This window comes from Chlorocebus sabaeus, chromosome 6 (assembly GCF_047675955.1).
Source record: "Chlorocebus sabaeus isolate Y175 chromosome 6, mChlSab1.0.hap1, whole genome shotgun sequence".
NCBI lineage: Eukaryota > Metazoa > Chordata > Mammalia > Primates > Cercopithecidae > Chlorocebus > Chlorocebus sabaeus.
In genome coordinates, this window is record NC_132909.1 from 243,938 (window position 1) to 261,637 (window position 17,700).

Below are 17,700 nucleotides of genomic sequence, written 5' to 3' on the forward strand. Positions count from 1 at the left end.
ATTTGAAGATCCTGCACTGCTGGCTTTGAAGGAGCCAGGAGCCAAGGAATGCAGCCCTAGAAGCTGGAAAAGCTAATGAAGTGGATTATCTCTTAGAGCCTCCAGAAAGAACTAGCCCTATGGGCACATCCACTTCAGCCCAGGGAAACTGATCGTGGACTTCTGGACTGCAGAACTGCAAGATAGTAAGTGTGTGTTTAGCCAGGCATGGTGGCCCGTGCCTGTAATCCCAGCACTTTGGGAGGTGAGGTGGGTAGATTACTTAAGACCAGGAGTTCAAGACCAGCCTGGCCAACATGGTGAAACCCCGTCTCTATTACAAATACAAAAAGTCGGGCATGGTGGCAGGCGCCTGTAATATCAGCTAATTGGGAGACTGAGGCAGGAGAATCGTTTGAACCCAGGAGGCAGAGGTTGCAGTGAACCAAGGTTGCGCCACTGCACTCCAGCCTGGGCTACAGAGCAAGACTCTGTCTCAGAAAATAATAATAATAATAATAATTAATTAAATAAGGCTGGCCGCGGTGGCTCAGGCCTGTAATCCCAGCACTTTGGGAGGGCGAGGTGGGCAAATCACAAGGTTGGGAGTTTGAGACCAGCCTGACCAACATGGTGAAACACTGTCTCTACTAAAAATACAAAAATTAGCCAGGCATGGTGGCGGGCGCCTGTAATCCCAGCTACTTGGGAGGCTAAGGCAGAAGAATTGCTTGAACCCGGGAGGCAGAGGTTGCAGTGAGCGGAGATCACACTGCACTCCAGCTCAGGTGACAGAGCGAGACTCCGTTTCAAAAACAAATAAATAAATAAACGCATGTCCTAAATAATTAAGTTGGGGGTATTTTGTCACAGCAGCCAGAGAAAATGAATAGACCACCAACTCTGCTGCTGTCTGACCAGGTTTCTTCCCTATGAGGCTGGGCTGTGGCTGCCCAGTGACTCAGTACACTGGTCCCAGCCCCTGTGGGTGACATCGGCATGTGGGTGTGGGCACGAACTGGTCTGGGAAGACACACTATGGACTCCCTAGTATTCCTCCTCTGGTCCCACCTGGAAGCAGCAGTTTACACCAGAGCTAGCTCTAGACAGTCCTGGGCCCAGGGTGCATTCCCAGGTTGCCTGGGTCACCTGCAATTCTGACACTCCCTTGTTTGGCACCTACTGTATGCTGGTATACCGGTGCTGAGAACACATGTAAACAAATCAAACAGGAGCCTCCAGCCACGTAGAAGTCATATTTCTCTTTGGAACATGCTGGGTGCCCATTCCCAAAACACAGCACTCCATCCCAGAGTGAGGTGAGGCAGGATGCGGGGTGCAGGGCCTGGGAGGAAACAGAAGCCCCAGGTTCAGTCTGCACAGAGGATAGCTGCCATCTTCCCCCATAACTAACCCAGGAAGGCTTCTGGGAGGAAGAGGACAGGAGCCCATACACCACCTTCCCTGCAGGCTGCTGTCTATCGGGAAGGCTCAGGGTTCACCTTGAGGCACAAGAAAGGAGGCTGAGCAGGACAGATGGAGCCCTGGAGGAAGAACTGCAGTAACTGGCACCAAGATATTAATCGGGGGTGATGGGGACTCTGGTGGCCAGGGAAAGGGATTAGGATGCCTCTGGCTAACCAAGGAGGTCCAGGACTCCCACCCCCACCATTGTCTGCCTCTGTGTGACCCCTGGGGTGACCTTGGCCTCTCTGAGCCATGATGAGCTCAGCTGCACCACAGCATATTGGGAGGAATCTAGAAGCCACGACCCAGGGGGAAGTGGAGGCTCCCAGAGCAGTTTGGGACTTAGGATTGGGGCGGGTGCCAGTCTTTAAGATCAAGTTCCTCCCCAGCCCTGGCCAGGACACCCTGCTCCTTCAAGTCTGAGCCCCAGCCCCAACCAGGTGTGCAGCATGGCAACTCGACACCCAGGACCAGCATGTAGACAGCTGGAGCCCACCCAGGCCGAGCCTGCAGGCAGTAGAAAACAAACTCCACAGATGGACGGAGAGGTGGGACATCTCCTGCAATGGGCCAGTTGGGGAGGCGCCGTAACCAGGGAATAATAGCCGCAGCAGCTCTGCCCTCCAAAGATGGCTGCCACCTGTGGCCAGTCCGAAGGATGAGTGCTTCGGCCTCCGGTGCTGGTAAGGACGCTCCGCCGGCACTCTGTGGTGAGGATGAATGGGGGTACTCCCAGCAGGACCCGTTCAGGGATCCGTGTGGGGCTGCCCCTGGCCGGGCACCTGCATGGATGTCAGTCGGGGGTGTCCACAGCTGGACTCCTACAAGGGATGAGGATCAGGGATGCTTCCACCTGCACCCCCACGGAGTAGGGGTTCCGGAGCAGGAGCAAGCCCTAGCAGGACCCTTATGGAGGTCACGGTCAGGGCACCCTCCGCTGTACAGCCACAAGAATGGGAGTCAGGGGTGTTCCCAGAGGATCCTTGTGGGATGACTGCGGTGTCTGCTCCTTGAGAGGGTCCAGCCCCACGATGACAATGCCAGCGATGCTTGCCCCAGGCCCCAGCCTGGAGAAACAGGTAAGTGCTGTGTGCCCTGCTAAAGGCCCCAGATAACACGGAGGTGCCAGGCCTGGCGGCAGGACTGCAGTGCTGGCGCCCTTACTGTGGGCCCCACGGCCTCCTCGCACCCCGTGGCCACGGGGCCCAGCCGGGGCCAGCCTCTGTGCCCCACGTGCCGTCCGATCGCCTGTCCAGCGTCCCCTCATTCTCCGCCGGATCCTCGGGGCCTGCCTGGGGCTCCAGCGCGTCTTCTGCAGTTCCTGGCAGTGTCGTGTCTAGGTCAGGGCCCGTGGGGCGCGGCGTCCAGGCGGGGGTCCAGGGCACCCCCGGCGTGGGCCTCGGCGGGAACCAAGAGAAGCCTGGCGCTGGGGCGAGCGCCACGAGCTGGGGCCGCGCGGGGCCGGAGGAGGTGGCGTGCGGGATGAGGAAGAAGATGTAGACGCCCGAGACCACGAGGCCCGCGGCCACCAGCACGGCCAGCGCCACGGCCACGTTGAAGACCCAGGCCGGGCTGGCCAGCGACAGGCGGCGCGACAGCGGGCGGCCCAGGCGCAGAGGCGGCGGGGGCGGCGGGGCGCGGGCCTTGCGCGGCCCGGGCGGGGGCGGGGGCGGCCGCAGGTAGAGGAGGCCGCGGCGCCGGTCGAAGCGCACGGAGCCCTGGCGAGAGGGCGGCGCGCGCGCGTCGCGGGGCAGGAGACCGGACTGCGTGGGCAACGCGGGGAGTCCGCGGCGGGGGGCCAGGCGCGTGGGTGCGCGGCACACTGGACAGGCCACCGCGTTGCCGCCGCCCGCCGTGGCCAACGACAGGCGCGCCAGGCACTCGAGACAGAAGACGTGGCCGCAGTCCAGGCGCTTGGGCAGCTTGAACACGCCGTCGAAAGACGACACGCAGATGAGGCACTCCACCGGGGAGGCGGGGGACAGGATGGGGCTGGAGCCTGGGCTGCCGTCCCCCTCCTCCTCCTCCTCCTCCTGGTCCTCCCCTCTGCTTGGGGAGCTGGGACCCGAGCCCTGGGGGGCCCGGGAATGGCGGAGCCAGAACGGCCGAGGGCAGGGCATCGGGACGGACCTGCGAGGAGAGGAGGTCAGCCAGGGAAGAAGGCGGTGGAGCATGGAGCGGGTTCTGAGACCAGCAGGGAATCCAGGGAAGACTGAGGACTGTACTTTAGAGAAGATCCCCCAGTACAGAGCAGGACCATCCCGAGAAGGGTATAGTTATGTCCAGGAGCAGGGGAGATGGGGAGGCCCGAGGCAGAGACTGGGGATAGGAATGGACCCACGGGGGACCAGTTCCTGAATTGGAAATGTAGACAAGTTGAACACGGAGATGGTGAGGACTCCAGACCTAACCCAGAGAGGAGCAGAAATATGCAGCCCTCAGGAGCTCGGTGGAGAGAACCTGGAGGACCATACAAGACCCCAGTGGAAGAGACATTGACACCTAGGCTGGGAAAGGAACTCTGCTGAGAGAGGAGCCAAGCACAGGAGCCAGGGGGCACCCACAGAGCAATGACAGACCCCAGCCAGCCTGTGGGACCCTTCCTACCTGTGGACGCCTCCTCCCTCTGGCCAGTGGCGTGTCCCTGCCTGTTCTGACCGTTTCTGGCCTACCTGCAGCTGGGCTCAAAAGTACCCTCCCAGGGGGAGGGCGCTCATCTGGGGCCACCCCTCCAGGTCCCAGGTACTCGCTGGACCCGTTTGACTGCCTGCCCCGCCCCCTGGGCCAGTGCCACGAGGATGAACACCAAGCCTGCCTTGGCCAGATGATGGGGGCTGTGGAAGGGTGGGCTTGGGCCCACCCCACCCCACCCTTCAGAACCTGATGAGTCTTCTACCAGAGTCACCAGCCTGTGGCCCTGGGTGGGTCCCGACCTGTCCCCAGCAGCCTGATGACACTGCATGGACACTGGCGGAAGGGAACCCGTACAGCCCACGGAAACCGGGCGTACAGGCCTGGGCTGCAGCCACAACCAGTGTGGCTGGGGAGGAAACCAGGAGCACAACCTAGCCAGGGTGAAACCAGCCCACACTCCAAGAGGGGGGCAAAGCTAGAGATCTGAAATCAAGTGGCCCCAACAGCTGAGCTTTCCTGCTCTCCCCAGGGCTACTTCAAGGTGACAAGCCTCTCAGGATGGTCTTGTGACTACCCAGACCTCACAGGCAACCAAGCCACCCACCCACCCAGACCACAGCAACATCTCACACGCCACGCCCTCAGAAGTTATGGACAACCCCGTCTCATTTCCAGTACCTGCTGGAACACTCCAGGCAGCCTGGCCTGCTTCCGGTGCCCCACCTGCTAGCCCTGGGGTGCCACGGTTCTGAGTCAGCAATGCTTCCAGGTCCCCACAGGCAAACAGGTCAGGAAGGTGAGCAGCTCCCAAGGCCACCAGGACTATGCCACCCACATCACCCCCAACGAAGACAGACAACGGCAGAGGTGGGTGGGGCTGCCCCAAAGGGCAGACAGGTTTATTGGGCAGCAGCCGGGAAAATCAGCGGTTGGACTTGGCCACACGCTCCAGCTCGTCCTTCTTCTTAATGGCATAGGAGTTGGAGGAGCCCTGCAAGGAGACAGACAGTCAGCTCTGAATTCTGAAGGACCCCCACAAATGCCGAACTTAAGACCCCCCAACCAGAGTGCCCTCACTCACCTTGGCAGCATTGATGAGCTCATCTGCCAGGCACTCAGCAATGGTCTTAATGTTCCTGAAGGCAGCCTCACGAGCGCCTGTGCACAGCAGCCAGATGGCCTAGGAAGAGAGCAGGGGTCAGGCTAAAAGGACAGACTGCGGTCCTCCCAGCACCATGGGCCCACCCCCAAGAGATGCTGTCAGCCGTGTCACCCATAGGTCCACTGAGACAAGAGGTAAGGGGAGGTGGCATCATGCCAGATTTGCAATCAGATAGAGGGTCACAAGAGCAAGTGTCCAGACACACACACACACAGGCTGAAGTTGCATCTCCAATGACAGGAGATTGAGACCCGTCGCAACAGCAAACTGCTAGATGGCCGGGCGCGGTGGCTTGCGCCTGTAACACTTTGGGATGCTGAGGCAGGAAGATCACTTTGGCAGGGAGTTTGAGACCAGCCTGAGCAACGTGGTGAAAGCCCACCTCTACAAACAACAAAAAACCCAACGACAACAAAAAATGCGGCCAGGTGTGGTGGTTCATGCCTGTAATCCTAGCACTTTGGGAGGCTGAGGGGACAGGATAATTTGAGACCAGGAGTTCAAGAACACCCTGAGCGACATAGACTCGATCTCAATTTAAAAAAAAAAAAAAAAAAAAAAAAAAAAAAAAAAAAAAAGAGGCAATATATTTGCTTTTAGCTTGGACCCGATTGACAATGAGCCACTATAAAGGGCATTCTGAGGCCGGGCACGGTGGCTCAAGCCTGTAATCCCAGCACTTTGGGAGGCCGAGACGGGCGGATCACGAGGTCAGGAGATCAAGACCATCCTGGCTAACACGGTGAAACCCCGTCTCTACTAAAAATACAAAAAACTAGCCGGGCGTAGTGGTGGGCGCCTGTAGTCCCAGCTACTCAGGAGGCTGAGGCAGGAGAATGGCGTGAACCCAGGAGGCGGAGCTTGCAGTGAGCTGAGATCCCGCCACTGCAATCCACCCTGGGCGACAGAGCAAGACTCCGTCTCAAAAAAAAAAAAAAGGGCATTCTGGGGACAGATGCTAAATGCAACAATGACTGATTTTTCTATTACTGTTAAATTCGTTCCTGGGGATGACGATGCGGGTAGGTCATCTTTGTTAAGACACCTGCTGTGTTCAGGGGAAACACAATCTGTCTGCAACTGATTCTCAAACTATCCAAGAAAAAAAAAAGAAAAAAGTACATATACACACACAGTGTAAAAATATACACCCAAAGGAAAGACCTCTGCCAAATGTGGTCCAGAAGACGACCCAGAGCCTGGATCTGCCCCTATGCAGGGTGGGAATCCAGGAAGGCTTCCTAGAGGAAGTGATGCTGCAGGTAAAACATGTAGGCAGAGACAAGCCTTCCTGCCCTAGGCAAGACCCCACCCACTCCCGTGGCTGTGTCCACCCTGCCACATGCATAAGCCCCAGGCTCACCTGATTCACACGGCGCAGTGGGGACACGTCCACAGCCTGTCGTCTCACAGTCCCGGCGCGTCCAATGCGGGTGGAGTCCTCCCGGGGACCACTGTTGATGATGGCGTTCACTAGGACCTGCAGAGGGTTCTAGAGAGAAGGGGGCTATGAGCCTGACATCCAGCCCCATGCATTCCTCCCTCTTCCTCACCCCTAAAACAAGAGTGACCACACCACACAGGGGATAAGCCTGGCATACACACCGTGGGGCTTTGGGATGTACTGAGGGCACAGCCTGCCCTCACCAGGCCACAGAGCCCTACCTCGCCCGTGAGCAGGTGTATGATCTCGAAGGCATGCTTGACGATGCGCACAGTCATCAGCTTCTTGCCGTTGTTGCGGCCGTGCATCATCATGGAGTTAGTGAGGCGCTCCACAATGGGACACTGAGCTTTGCGGAAGCGTTTGGCGGCATACCGCCCTGCACTGTGAGGCAGGTACTTGGCATACTTCTCCTTCACTGCTATGTAATCCTGGGGCAGCAGGGAGCAGGAAATGAAGGGAAAATGGTCAGGTGCAGCATGGGTGTTGGCCAGACACCAGAGGAGAAATCGAGTACCCATTCGGGGTAGTCCAACAGCCGTCTGGGATCCTGGTATGCCTCCATAGGGGACTGGGATATAAGCCCCATCCACCATGAGGAAAAAAACCCTGAACAGGTGACTTTACCAAGTCGCTAAAAAGTACACTTCCTTTATAATCAAAGAGTGGGAATCTAAGGAGACTAGATTTTGGACCAGATAATTGTTTGGGGGGCTATCCGGCACATTATAGGATGTTTAACAGCCATCTGGTATGCCACTGGCAACCCTCTGCCCTTTCTTTTTTTGAGACGGAGTCTCACACTATTGCCTGGGCTGGTGTGCAGTGGCGCCATCTCAGCTTGCTGCAACCTCTGACTCCGAGGTTCAAGCAATTCTCCTGCCTCAACCTCCAGAGTGGCTAGGATTACAGGCGCCTGCCACCATGCCCAGCTAGTTTTTTTTTTTGTTTGTATTTTTAGTAGAGACAGGGTTTCACTATGTTGGCCAGTCTGGTCTTGAACTCCTGAACTCGTGATCTACCCGTCTCGGCCTCCCAAAGTGTTGGGATTACAGGCGTGAGCCACTGCGCCTGGCCTGTTCTTTCTTTTTTTTTCCCTCTCGACTGAGTCTTGCTGTTGCCCAGGCTGGAGTGCAGTGGCACGATCTTGGCTCACTGCAACTTCTGCCTCCTGGGTTCAAGTGATTCTCCTGCCTCAGTCTCCTGAGTAGCTGGGATTACAGGCACACGCCACCAAGCCCAGCTAAAGTTTTTGTACTTTTAATAGAGAAGGGGTTTCACTATTTCGAGCAGGCTGTTCTTGAACTCTTGACCTCAAGCGACCTGCCCGCCTTGGGCTCCCAAAGTGTTGAAATTACAGGCATGAGCCATGGTGCCTGGCACCATACCGGTCAGTTTCACACCTAAAAATGTATCCAGACATTGCTAAGTGTCCCCTAAGACAGGGGACCATAAGAGCTACAGTTTTTTTGTTTTTTGTTTTTTGAGATGGAGTCTGTCTCCCAGGTTGGAGTGTAGTGGTGCAATCTTGGCTTGCTGAAACCTCCGCCTCCCAGGTTCAAGCAATTCTCCTGCCTCACCTTCCCAAGTAGCTGGGACTACAGGTGCACGCCACCATGCCAGGCTAATTTTTGTATTTTTAGTAGAGATGGGGTTTCGACACATTGGCCAGGCTGGTCTCGAACTCTTGACCCCAGGTGATCTGCCTGCCTCAGCTCCCCAAACTGATGGGATTACAGGCATGAGCCACCGCACCTGGCTGAGAACTTTTCTGTTTTTTTGGTTTTTTTTTTTTTTTGAGACAGAGTCTCACTCTATCACCCAGGTTGGAGTGCAATGTCGCCATCTCAGCTCACTGCAACCTCCGCCTCCTGGGTTCAAGCAATTCTCCTGCCTCAGCCTCCCAAGTTGCTGGGATTACAGACATGCGTCACCATGCCCGGCCCAGACTTTTTTTGAGATGGAGTTTCATTCTTGTTGGACAGAATGGAGTGCAATGGCATGATATCAGCTCACCCCAACCTCCACCTCCCAGGTTCAAGCGATTCTCCTGCATCAGCCTTCCAGTAGCTGGGACAACAGGTGCGTACCACCATGCACGGCTAATTTTTATATTTTTAGTAGAGACAGGGTTTCACCATGTTGGCCAGGCTGGTCTCAAACTCCTGACCTCAGATAATCTGCCCACCTCGGCCTCCCGAAGTGCTGGGATTACTGCGCCTGGCCCAGAACCACAGTTTTAAAACAATCATTTAACAAGCCTTCTTATACTTACATAGCCATCCCCCCACAAAAATCTAGAAAAATGCCAAAATGTTAACCCCGTGTATGTACAGGGGAAGAGAGGAGCTATGTGTATTCAAAGACTGCTGTTGATAGTTCCATTACAAAATGTACCCAAGGCCATTCTATCACTTGCCCCTGAGAATATATACAAACTACCTGTTTCTACAAATACAAGGAATGATGGGAAAAGAACACAAGACACTGAAACTCTCAGTACTATTTCACAGTCTGGCTGCAAGAAAAAAAACTCACACTCTGGTGAAGGGCTTTCATTATGCAGCAAAAAATTGCAAACACCAAATTCCCCAGCAAGGGTTTGGTCCAACAGTGGAGCCCTGCACAGGTGTTTAAAATACAGTGAACTCTTGTTGATGTTTATTTCCCTAGCGGAACAGGCACCTAACAAATGTTTAGTAGATCAAGGAATTTGAGGCCAGCCTGGCCAACATGGTGAAACCCTGTCTCTACTAAAAATAAAAAAATTAGCTGGGCGTGGTGGCATGCACCTATAGTTCCAGCTACTAGGGAGGCTGAGACAGGAAAATCACCTGAACCTAGGAGGCAGAGGTTGCAGTGAGCCGAGATCATGCCACTGCACTCCAGCCTGGGTGACAGAGCAAGACTCCATCTCAAAAAAAAAAAAAAAAAAAAAAAAGAGAGACCCAATGTGACCCACAAAGTCTAAAACACTTACTATCTGGGCCTATAATGAAAATGTTTGTGGGCTGGGCACGGTGGCTCATGCCTATAACCCCAGTATGTTGGGAGGCTGAGGCAGGAAAGTCACTTGACCCCTGGGAGGCAGAGGTTGCTGTGAGCAGAGATCGCAACACTGCACACCAGCCTGGGAGACAGAGTGAGACTCTTGTCTCACAAATAAATAAATAAGGCCAGGCGTGGTGGCTCATGCCTATAATCCCAGCACTTTGGGAGACTGAGGCGGGTTGATCACCTGAGGTCAGGAGTTCAAGACCAGCCTGGCTAACATGGTGAAACCCCTCTCTAATAAAAATACAAAAATTAGGCCGGGCACAGTGGCTCACGCCTGTAATCCCAGCACTTTGGGAGGCCGAGGCGGGCAGATCACCTGAGGTCAGGAGTTAAAGAGATCAGCCTGACCAGTATGATGAAACCCTGTCTCTACTAAAAATACAAAAATTAGCTGGGCACGGTGGCATTTGCCTGTAATCCCAGCTACTCGGGACAGCAGAATTTTGTATTAAGTTTTGCACTTGGGAAGTGTCAGTTGTCTTACTTTGTTCCTACTCTGTACAGTTTTACACATACCCTTTTTCTCCCCTCCCCACTAACGCAGGAGAATCGTGTGAACCCAGGAGGCAGAGGTTGCAGTGAGCCAAGATTGCACCACTGCACTCCAGCCTGGGCAACAAGAGTGAAACTGTCTCAAAAAAACAAAAAGCTAGACATGGTGGCAGGCACCTGTAATCACAGCTACTCGGGAGGCTGAGGCAGGAGAATCACTTGAACCTGGGAGCCGGAGGCTGCAGTGAGCCGAGATTGTGCCATTGCACTCCAGACTGGGCGACAAGAACGAAATTCTGTCTCAATAAATAAATGAATGAATGAATGAATGAATGAATGAATGTTTGTGGATCCCCTGAAATAACCCATGAAGTAAAGATCTACAAGATATTCAGAGTGAAAAACAAGGCTGAATTATCCATTAGGTAAGGTGTCTAAGTCCCCTGACATCTTTACAGACAACAAAGAAGTTTTCATTCTTTCTAAAACAAAAGGTAGCAGGTTTGGTGGCATGCACCTGTGGTCCCAGCTAATTGGAGTCTAAGACAGGAGGATCCCCTGAGCCCACGTGTATCGAGGCTGCAGTGAACTGTGATCATACCACTGCAGTCCAGCCTGGGTGACAGAGAGCAATCCTACCTCCAAGATAAAACTTTAATGATTAAAAAAAGAAAAAGAGGAGGAAAGTGAATAAAGTACAACCCAAACTATATTCATCTTTATACCAATGTAGTCACAAAACATAATTTCAAATACTTTCTTTTAATGGAGGAAGGGCTCACAAAAGCGAAAGTTCCTAAGGCCCACAAAATTCTTAATGATGCCTTGGTGGGGAGGGGAGAAAAAGGGTATGTGTAAAACTGTATGGAGTAGGAACAAAGTAAGACAACTCACACTTCCCAATTGCAAAACTTAATACAAAGCAAGAAAGTGTGGTACTGGCATAAGGACACACATATAGACCAATGGAATACAACTGAGAGTCCATAATGAAACCCATATATCTACGGCCAGCTGATTTTTGACAAGTGGCCAAGGCCATTCAATTGGGGGAAAAAAACTCTCTTTAAGAGATGGTACTGGATAACCGGATATTCACATGCAGAAGAACGACACTGGGTGTTATGTATTTTACTACAAAAACAGTAACAAAAATATCATATGTGAGATGTGATGCTCCTTCTGGTGAAGGAGTCCTCTCGTGACAAAAGTTGTAGTCATCTTTGAACAGGACGTAAGAGCGGATATGGTAGATGTGGTGGTCAAGGAATCCCTTCTTTACCTGTTATGACCTCCATTCTCGACTTAGTGGCACATCAAGAAGTTTGATGTGTTCCTTCCTGGAATAATCTCCGCCCCCAGCCGGGAAGGCCAATCACAAGTTCCCCTCACCTGTAGGGAAATATCATTGATCTGCACATCATCGGTGCTCCACTTGCCAAAGAGCTTGATGTCTGGGGTCTCTGCCACCGCTGGTGCCGCTGTCTCCCACTCGGTCATCCTGGGACAGGGTGATGACAGGAAAAAAACGTCAGAGCCCAGCTAGCATGGAGCAGAGGCGCACCCATCCCCAACTCTGAGGCTAGCTGCAGAGCTGATGAACTGGGGGGTTGCAAAGGACCAAGACAGGCTGTGAACGTGTTTTCAAGCACTAGAAAAATTACTCAGCTCTCAGCAAGAAGCATCTGTCTTTCACCTAGAACCCCTGGGCGCAAGACTTGGCAGCCCACCAGTCAACAGCTGCTGCACTGGGACCAAGGTACAACGGTTCAGCAGATGCCAAATGTCCTTACGTTGCATCGGCTGTAATTCAAACCACAACCTCGCCATTCACACGGTCTTTGACCCAAGTCAACATTCTGCCTTGGGCTGTTTCCTTGGCCGTGAGGTGGGACCGCTATATGACATCAAGGACCACGGTAGGTACTGCGTGGCACAATCAACCCAAAAGTTTCGATTCTTGACCGACAGTATGAAGGTTCTAGGGGCTGCTATTAAGGAGGGAAAGTTACACAGAGCAAAAGACTGCACTTTGTGCCTAAGAAATAGAAACTTCCCCTCAGAGTACAACTGCATAGTCCAAACCAAGATCCCCAAGCCCTGCTATGGGGAAAACCTAGAAGCAGCGAAGCACCAAGAAGAAGTCAAGAGTAACTGGTACCGCGACCGTTTCTTCTACATTTTTTTTTCCAGAGACAGAAGTGAGACCTAATGAGAAAAGGCCTAGGTCGCGGGGCACTATCCCGGAAAGACCATGAACCGTCCCTAGGATCCCCGGCCCCGCGGCGGTCTCACCTGAGAACACAGCCTGAGCGTCTCTGTCGCTCACGGAAGACCACGCGCCGCCCTGGCACAGACAGGAAGAGGCCGCGCGCAGCGGGCCAACGCTTTTAACTGGGAAGAAAACTTCCGGGTCAGCAGGGGCGACGCTTGCGTAATAGGCCATCATGTCCCTAAGGACCAATCCGGAGGAAGGATGTAGAGGAACCTTTTGGGCTAGACGGAACGAGTGCAGCCCAGGCGCATGCGCAGTTGCAAAAGCGGCTCTAGAAGCGGGTCTGGCGGATGTTCGCTACCCCGTACTTGCCCTGTCTTGTGGGCGCCTGCAGAAACGCAGAGATTTCCGTGAGGCCAACGCCGCCATGTCTAATAAGTAAAAAACTCCGGTCCGCGCTCGCTTCTTTGTTCAGCTGCTGACCTTAAATCCCACCTGTCGCGGGAGTAGCCAGTTCAGTTCCCTCTGGCTCCTCTCCGCGGCGACAGCCGCCTCACAGGCACGCGCGTGCTGCGGACCTGGGTTGGCGGAGTGGGGCCCAGTAGTCACCGCCACTCCACAGGTCCGGGTTGCCGCGCGCATGCGCCAGCCCACACGCGGCCCCTCCCCCACCTCCCGACCTAGGAGCGCCACGCTCGGGAGTCCTGGGTCCCAAGCCTCTCGCTGGGCCTTTTTCCCGGGGGACCCTTCCTGTCATACCACGCTGGGTTCCCCCACAACCTGCGCGCCCTTCACCTCTGCTATGCACTAATCGCGCCCGCGAAAGAGGGTAGACGGCCAGCACGAGGGCCCGGGGTTGCGGCGGCTGGAGCAGCGCTACCCGCTCGGGGTGGAGCACGGAGGTAGCCTACAGGCTACGCGCAGTGTCCGGGAGGAGGGAGTCGGCAGGTCGGGGGCCTTTCGTGTTTGTCCTTGCGTCCTCCACGGCCGGGGAGCCCGCGCGAGGGCTGGCAGCTCCCTGCCCTCAGGGCTAACGTCACGAAGCACTCGTGTCTGCAGACCTGGCTCTCAGGGGTGCCTCTTGAACGGGCCGACCTCTCCGGGGGCCAGAAACATAGGTTTTTAGCCAAAGACTGGAAGGAGGGATGGAAGATTAAGCCATGAGATGAAGGAGATTATTCCCGCCAGCAAACAATCCGCTGCCCCCCCCCTCACTTCTGTCCCTTCCCCCAGCTGCCTCTGAACAGGTAGGCCCTCTGAACAGCTCAGGCCTGGCTGGGCAGACAGCGAACCCTCTCAGAGGGCCTGAGCTACTGCGTGGGATTGAGGACGTGGGTCTTCGACCCGGGGTCCTCATCCGTGCGTGGGGTTGGCACGGTAGTGAGTGCCCCAGCTCACTCTATTCACTTGGCCACCCTGGCAGCCAGTGTGGACAGTATGCCTGCCCATGACTCCTTCATATCCCTCTGCCTGTCCCAGCTTGTTAGACCTAGTCTCATGAGCAGAACTGGGTTTCCAGAGGTAGCGACCACTGTTGACTGTATGTCTGCCTGCAGCACGCATAGACGTGGCCTTCACGAGGCCAGACTCCAGGACCACCTGGGGCCGCCCTCTGATGCCCACCTCTGCCTCCAAGGGGGTATCCCTCCAACTCGAGATCCCAAGGGCCCAGCCACTTGACCCAGGTCCCAGGGCTATGCTTGCCCTCTACTCCCACCCCTGAGGCATGCACATAGCAGATGCCCAGCAGCTGTGTTTCTTCACTGCCTGCCTGTAAAGGCTCTTCTTACCCCAATCCAGGGGCATTTCTGTCTGGCTGCTGAGGACTCCCTACAGTAGGCCCCATGGACTATGGTCAGTTACAGCTCAGGAAAGGACACATGCCCTGAAGCTGGCCTGGTCAGGGGGTCAGTCTCTGGTGAGGGGCACGGCCAACTGCCACCACCCAATGGCCTTTACCCCTGCCCTCCATCCTGTGCAGAGTAGCAGCCTTGGGGCTCTCACTGGGGTCTGCGTGGTTGCAGGAGGGGCTAGGTGGGCTCCTCCCTGGTCTTGAGTGAGGGGCATGGGGGAGTGCTGGTTGTAGGGAGGGTGGGAGCAAACAGGCAGCACTCATCAGGATAGGTTCAGCCCACCCCTCTGAACCTGTTTTCCCCTTCAGTGTGGAAAGGAGAATGCAATCTCAGGCAAGGTCAATGTGAACCCTGTGGCCTGGCCACCATGGTCACTTGATAATGGACATCTTTATAGACCTCATGAGAATGACCCACCATGCTGCAGAGGGCAGGTGCCCTCAGGTGTGGGGTGGTGAATACTACAGAGCCAAGACTCATGCACCCGCCTGCCAGGCCCAGGGTGGTCCTGCCTCCCCAGGTCCCCAAGGTGCTAGGGTAAGATGCAGAATATGACCTCATAGGTCTAGGGCTGCTAGTGCTGTGTTCTTCAGACTGGATGAGGACCCCAGGGACTCTGCAGAGATCTACCTCACTTCTGGTACATTGTGTCCATCCTGAGTGGCCCCAGACTGGAGTCCTCACTTCTGGGAAGGCACCCTCTGGGCCCTGCTGGGCCACCTGCCCACTCTCCAGGCAGTCACTTTGCCTGTCCACCCTACCAGCCACAGTCCTACTGTCAGCTGATCTTATGTCCTTGTGATGGCTCCTTTTTTTTTTTTGGAGACCGAGTCTTGCTCTGTCACCCAGGCTGGAGTGCAGTGACCCAATCTTGGCTCACTGCAAGCCCTGCCTCCCGGGGTCACGCCATTCTCCTGCCTCAGCCTCTTGAGTAGCTGGGACTGCAGGCGCCCACCACCACGCCCGGCTAATTTTTTTGTATTTTTAGTAGAGACGGGGTTTCACTGTGTTAGCCAGGATGGTCTCGATCTCCTGACCTTGTGATTCTCCCGCCTCGGCCTCCCAAAGTGCTGGGATTACAGGTGTGAGCCACCGCACCTGGCCATGATGGCTCCTTAATGTCCTTACTGGCACTTTGGTTGTCTGTTGAAGTCACCAACCTGATTATCAACTCGTTTGGGGTGCGCTGGATTCAGTCCACCCAGTTGCCTGGCAGAGCCAAGCCTGGCCTTGCCATATCCCAAACCTGATCTTGTGCCCATGGTTGATCCTTCATGGGCTACTTTGGCCCAGCCACTGTCTGCTTCCATGGGATGCCCACCTATAATGGATTGAACGGCAGCCCCCAAAAAGACCCAGACCCAGTGAATGTGACCTATTGGAAAAAAATCTTTGCAGATGTAAATTAGTCAAGGATCCCAAGACGAGAGCATCCTGGATTAGTGGGGTAGACCCTAAATCCAATGGCAAGTGTCCTTATAAGAGACAGAAGAGGGCTGGGCACAGTGGATCACGAGGTTAGGAGATCGAGACCATCCTGGCTAACACGGTGAAACCCCATCTCTACTAAAAATACAAATTAGCTGGGCGTGGTGGCGGGCGCTTGTAGTCTCAACTACTTGGGAGGCTGAGGCAAGAGAATCACTTGAACCTAGGAGGTGGAGGTTGCAGTGAGCCAAGATTACACCACTTCACTCCAGCCTGGGTGACAGAATGGGACTCCATCACACACACTCTCTCTCTCTCTCTCTCTCTCTCTTAAGGAAATCTGGCCAAGTATTCCAGGATGCTTCAGCCACTGGGGTTTGCTTTCATGGCTCACCAACACCTTCTCCCCCCCTGGGAACTGCCAACTTCCATTTCTCCTCTGTTCTTCCAGATCCTACAACCAGGATTCTGTGTTGGGGAGCCAAGATGCCCTGCTGAAGCCTCCATCCCCTGAGGCTGCTTCGCAGTAAGCTGCCCGGGCCCTCAGAAGAGGCCTGAAATGGAGTAGAGGCCCTCTGCTGAGGACAGCATAGAGCCAAGAGGGGGACCTCTGTGGAGGGATGGCCAGTAGCAGGACAACTCTCCAGGGTGCAGGGTCCCAGGCCTGCAGACATAGAATAAGCCCTAGCCCAGGGACCTGCGGGATTGGTAAAGTTGGACCCCTTGGGTGGGTGCCCCACTGGAGCTTCCTCTCCAGGTCCTTGCCTGATTCAGAGTCTTGTTCCTGAAATCACTCCTGTGTGACCGTTGTCACAAGATGCTTCTCTGGTGCTGCCCCTGCAAGAACCCTGCAGGGTCACTTAGACAACAGGCTTGTGTAGAAGTGAAGAAAGCCGGCCGGGTGAGGTGGCTCAAGCCTATAATACCGGCACTTTGGGAGGCTGAGATGGCAGATCACGAGGTCAGAAGATCGAGACCATCCTGGCTAACACGGTGAAACCCCGTCTCTACTAAAAAATACAAAAAACTAGCCGGGCGAGGTGGTGGGCGCCTGTAGTCCCAGCTACTTGGGAGGCTGAGGCAGGAGAATGGCGTAAATCCGGGAGGCGGAGCTTGCAGTGAGCTGATATCCGGCCACTGTGCTCCAGCCTGGGCGACAGAGCAAGACTCCGTCTCAAAAAAAAAAAAAAAAAAAAAAAGGCCGGGCGCGGGGGCTCAAGCCTGTAATCCTAGCACTTTGGGAGGCCGAGACAGGCAGATCACGAGGTCAGGAGATCGAGACCATCCTGGCTAACATGGTGAAACCCCCTCTCTACTAAAAAAAATACAAAAAACTAGCCGGGTGAGGTGTTGGGCGCCTGTAGTCCCAGCTACTCGGGAGGCTGAGGCAGGAGAATGGCGTGAACCCGGGAAGCGGAGTTTGCAGTGAGCTGAGATCCGGCCACTGCACTCCAACCTGGGCGACAGAGCGAGACTCCGTCTGAAAAAAAAAAAAAAAAGAAGAAAGCCTACAGACTGTCACAGACCCCATAGCCAGTCCCCTCCAGACAAGTCCCCCACACCTATGCTGCCAAGTGGTAAGGCCTTTGACTGGTGCTTCAAACTCCACTCCAGGGCTGCCAGTCAACCCATGCCAGCCCTGCAGGGACAAGGCCTTTGTGTGGTGGCCAGGCCTGTGGTACCACCAGATGCTTCACTCCAGAGGGAGGCCCTTTCTGTGCCTGGGAGTGGGAAGTTCTTCCACATGGGCTCAAGACTCCTCCAGTAGCAGTGCACCCACAGGCGTGAGAAATCCTACTTGTGTCAGGCCAGGTGCAGTGGCTCACACCTGTAATCCCAGCACTTTGGGAGGCCGAGGCGGGTGGATCACGAGGTCAGGAATTCAATACCAGCCTGGCCAAGATGGTGAAACCCCATCTCTACTAAAAATACAAAAATTAGCCAGGCGTGGTTGTGGGCACCTATAATC

The 17,700-nt window shown here is 54.9% G+C and overlaps 2 protein-coding genes across 2 annotated transcripts; both read right to left on the reverse strand.

Moving 5' to 3' along the window:
* Positions 1–828: 828 nt before the first annotated feature.
* Positions 829–4,300, reverse strand: RNF225 (ring finger protein 225). Its single transcript, XM_007998443.3, has one exon. It carries the CDS (start codon positions 3,618–3,620, stop codon positions 2,607–2,609), a length of 1,014 nt encoding a protein of 337 aa, XP_007996634.3. The 5' UTR covers positions 3,621–4,300; the 3' UTR covers positions 829–2,606.
* A 648-nt stretch (positions 4,301–4,948) lies between these two features.
* On the reverse strand, positions 4,949–12,648 carry RPS5 (ribosomal protein S5). The gene is made up of 6 exons (XM_007998444.3): positions 12,531–12,648; positions 11,628–11,736; positions 6,908–7,117; positions 6,606–6,734; positions 5,162–5,260; positions 4,949–5,071 (listed from the first exon to the last, which is right to left on the reverse strand). The coding sequence occupies exons 2-6, from the start codon at positions 11,733–11,735 to the stop codon at positions 5,003–5,005; spliced, it is 615 nt and encodes a 204-aa protein (XP_007996635.1). The 5' UTR covers position 11,736; positions 12,531–12,648; the 3' UTR covers positions 4,949–5,002.
* Positions 12,649–17,700: the final 5,052 nt, after the last annotated feature.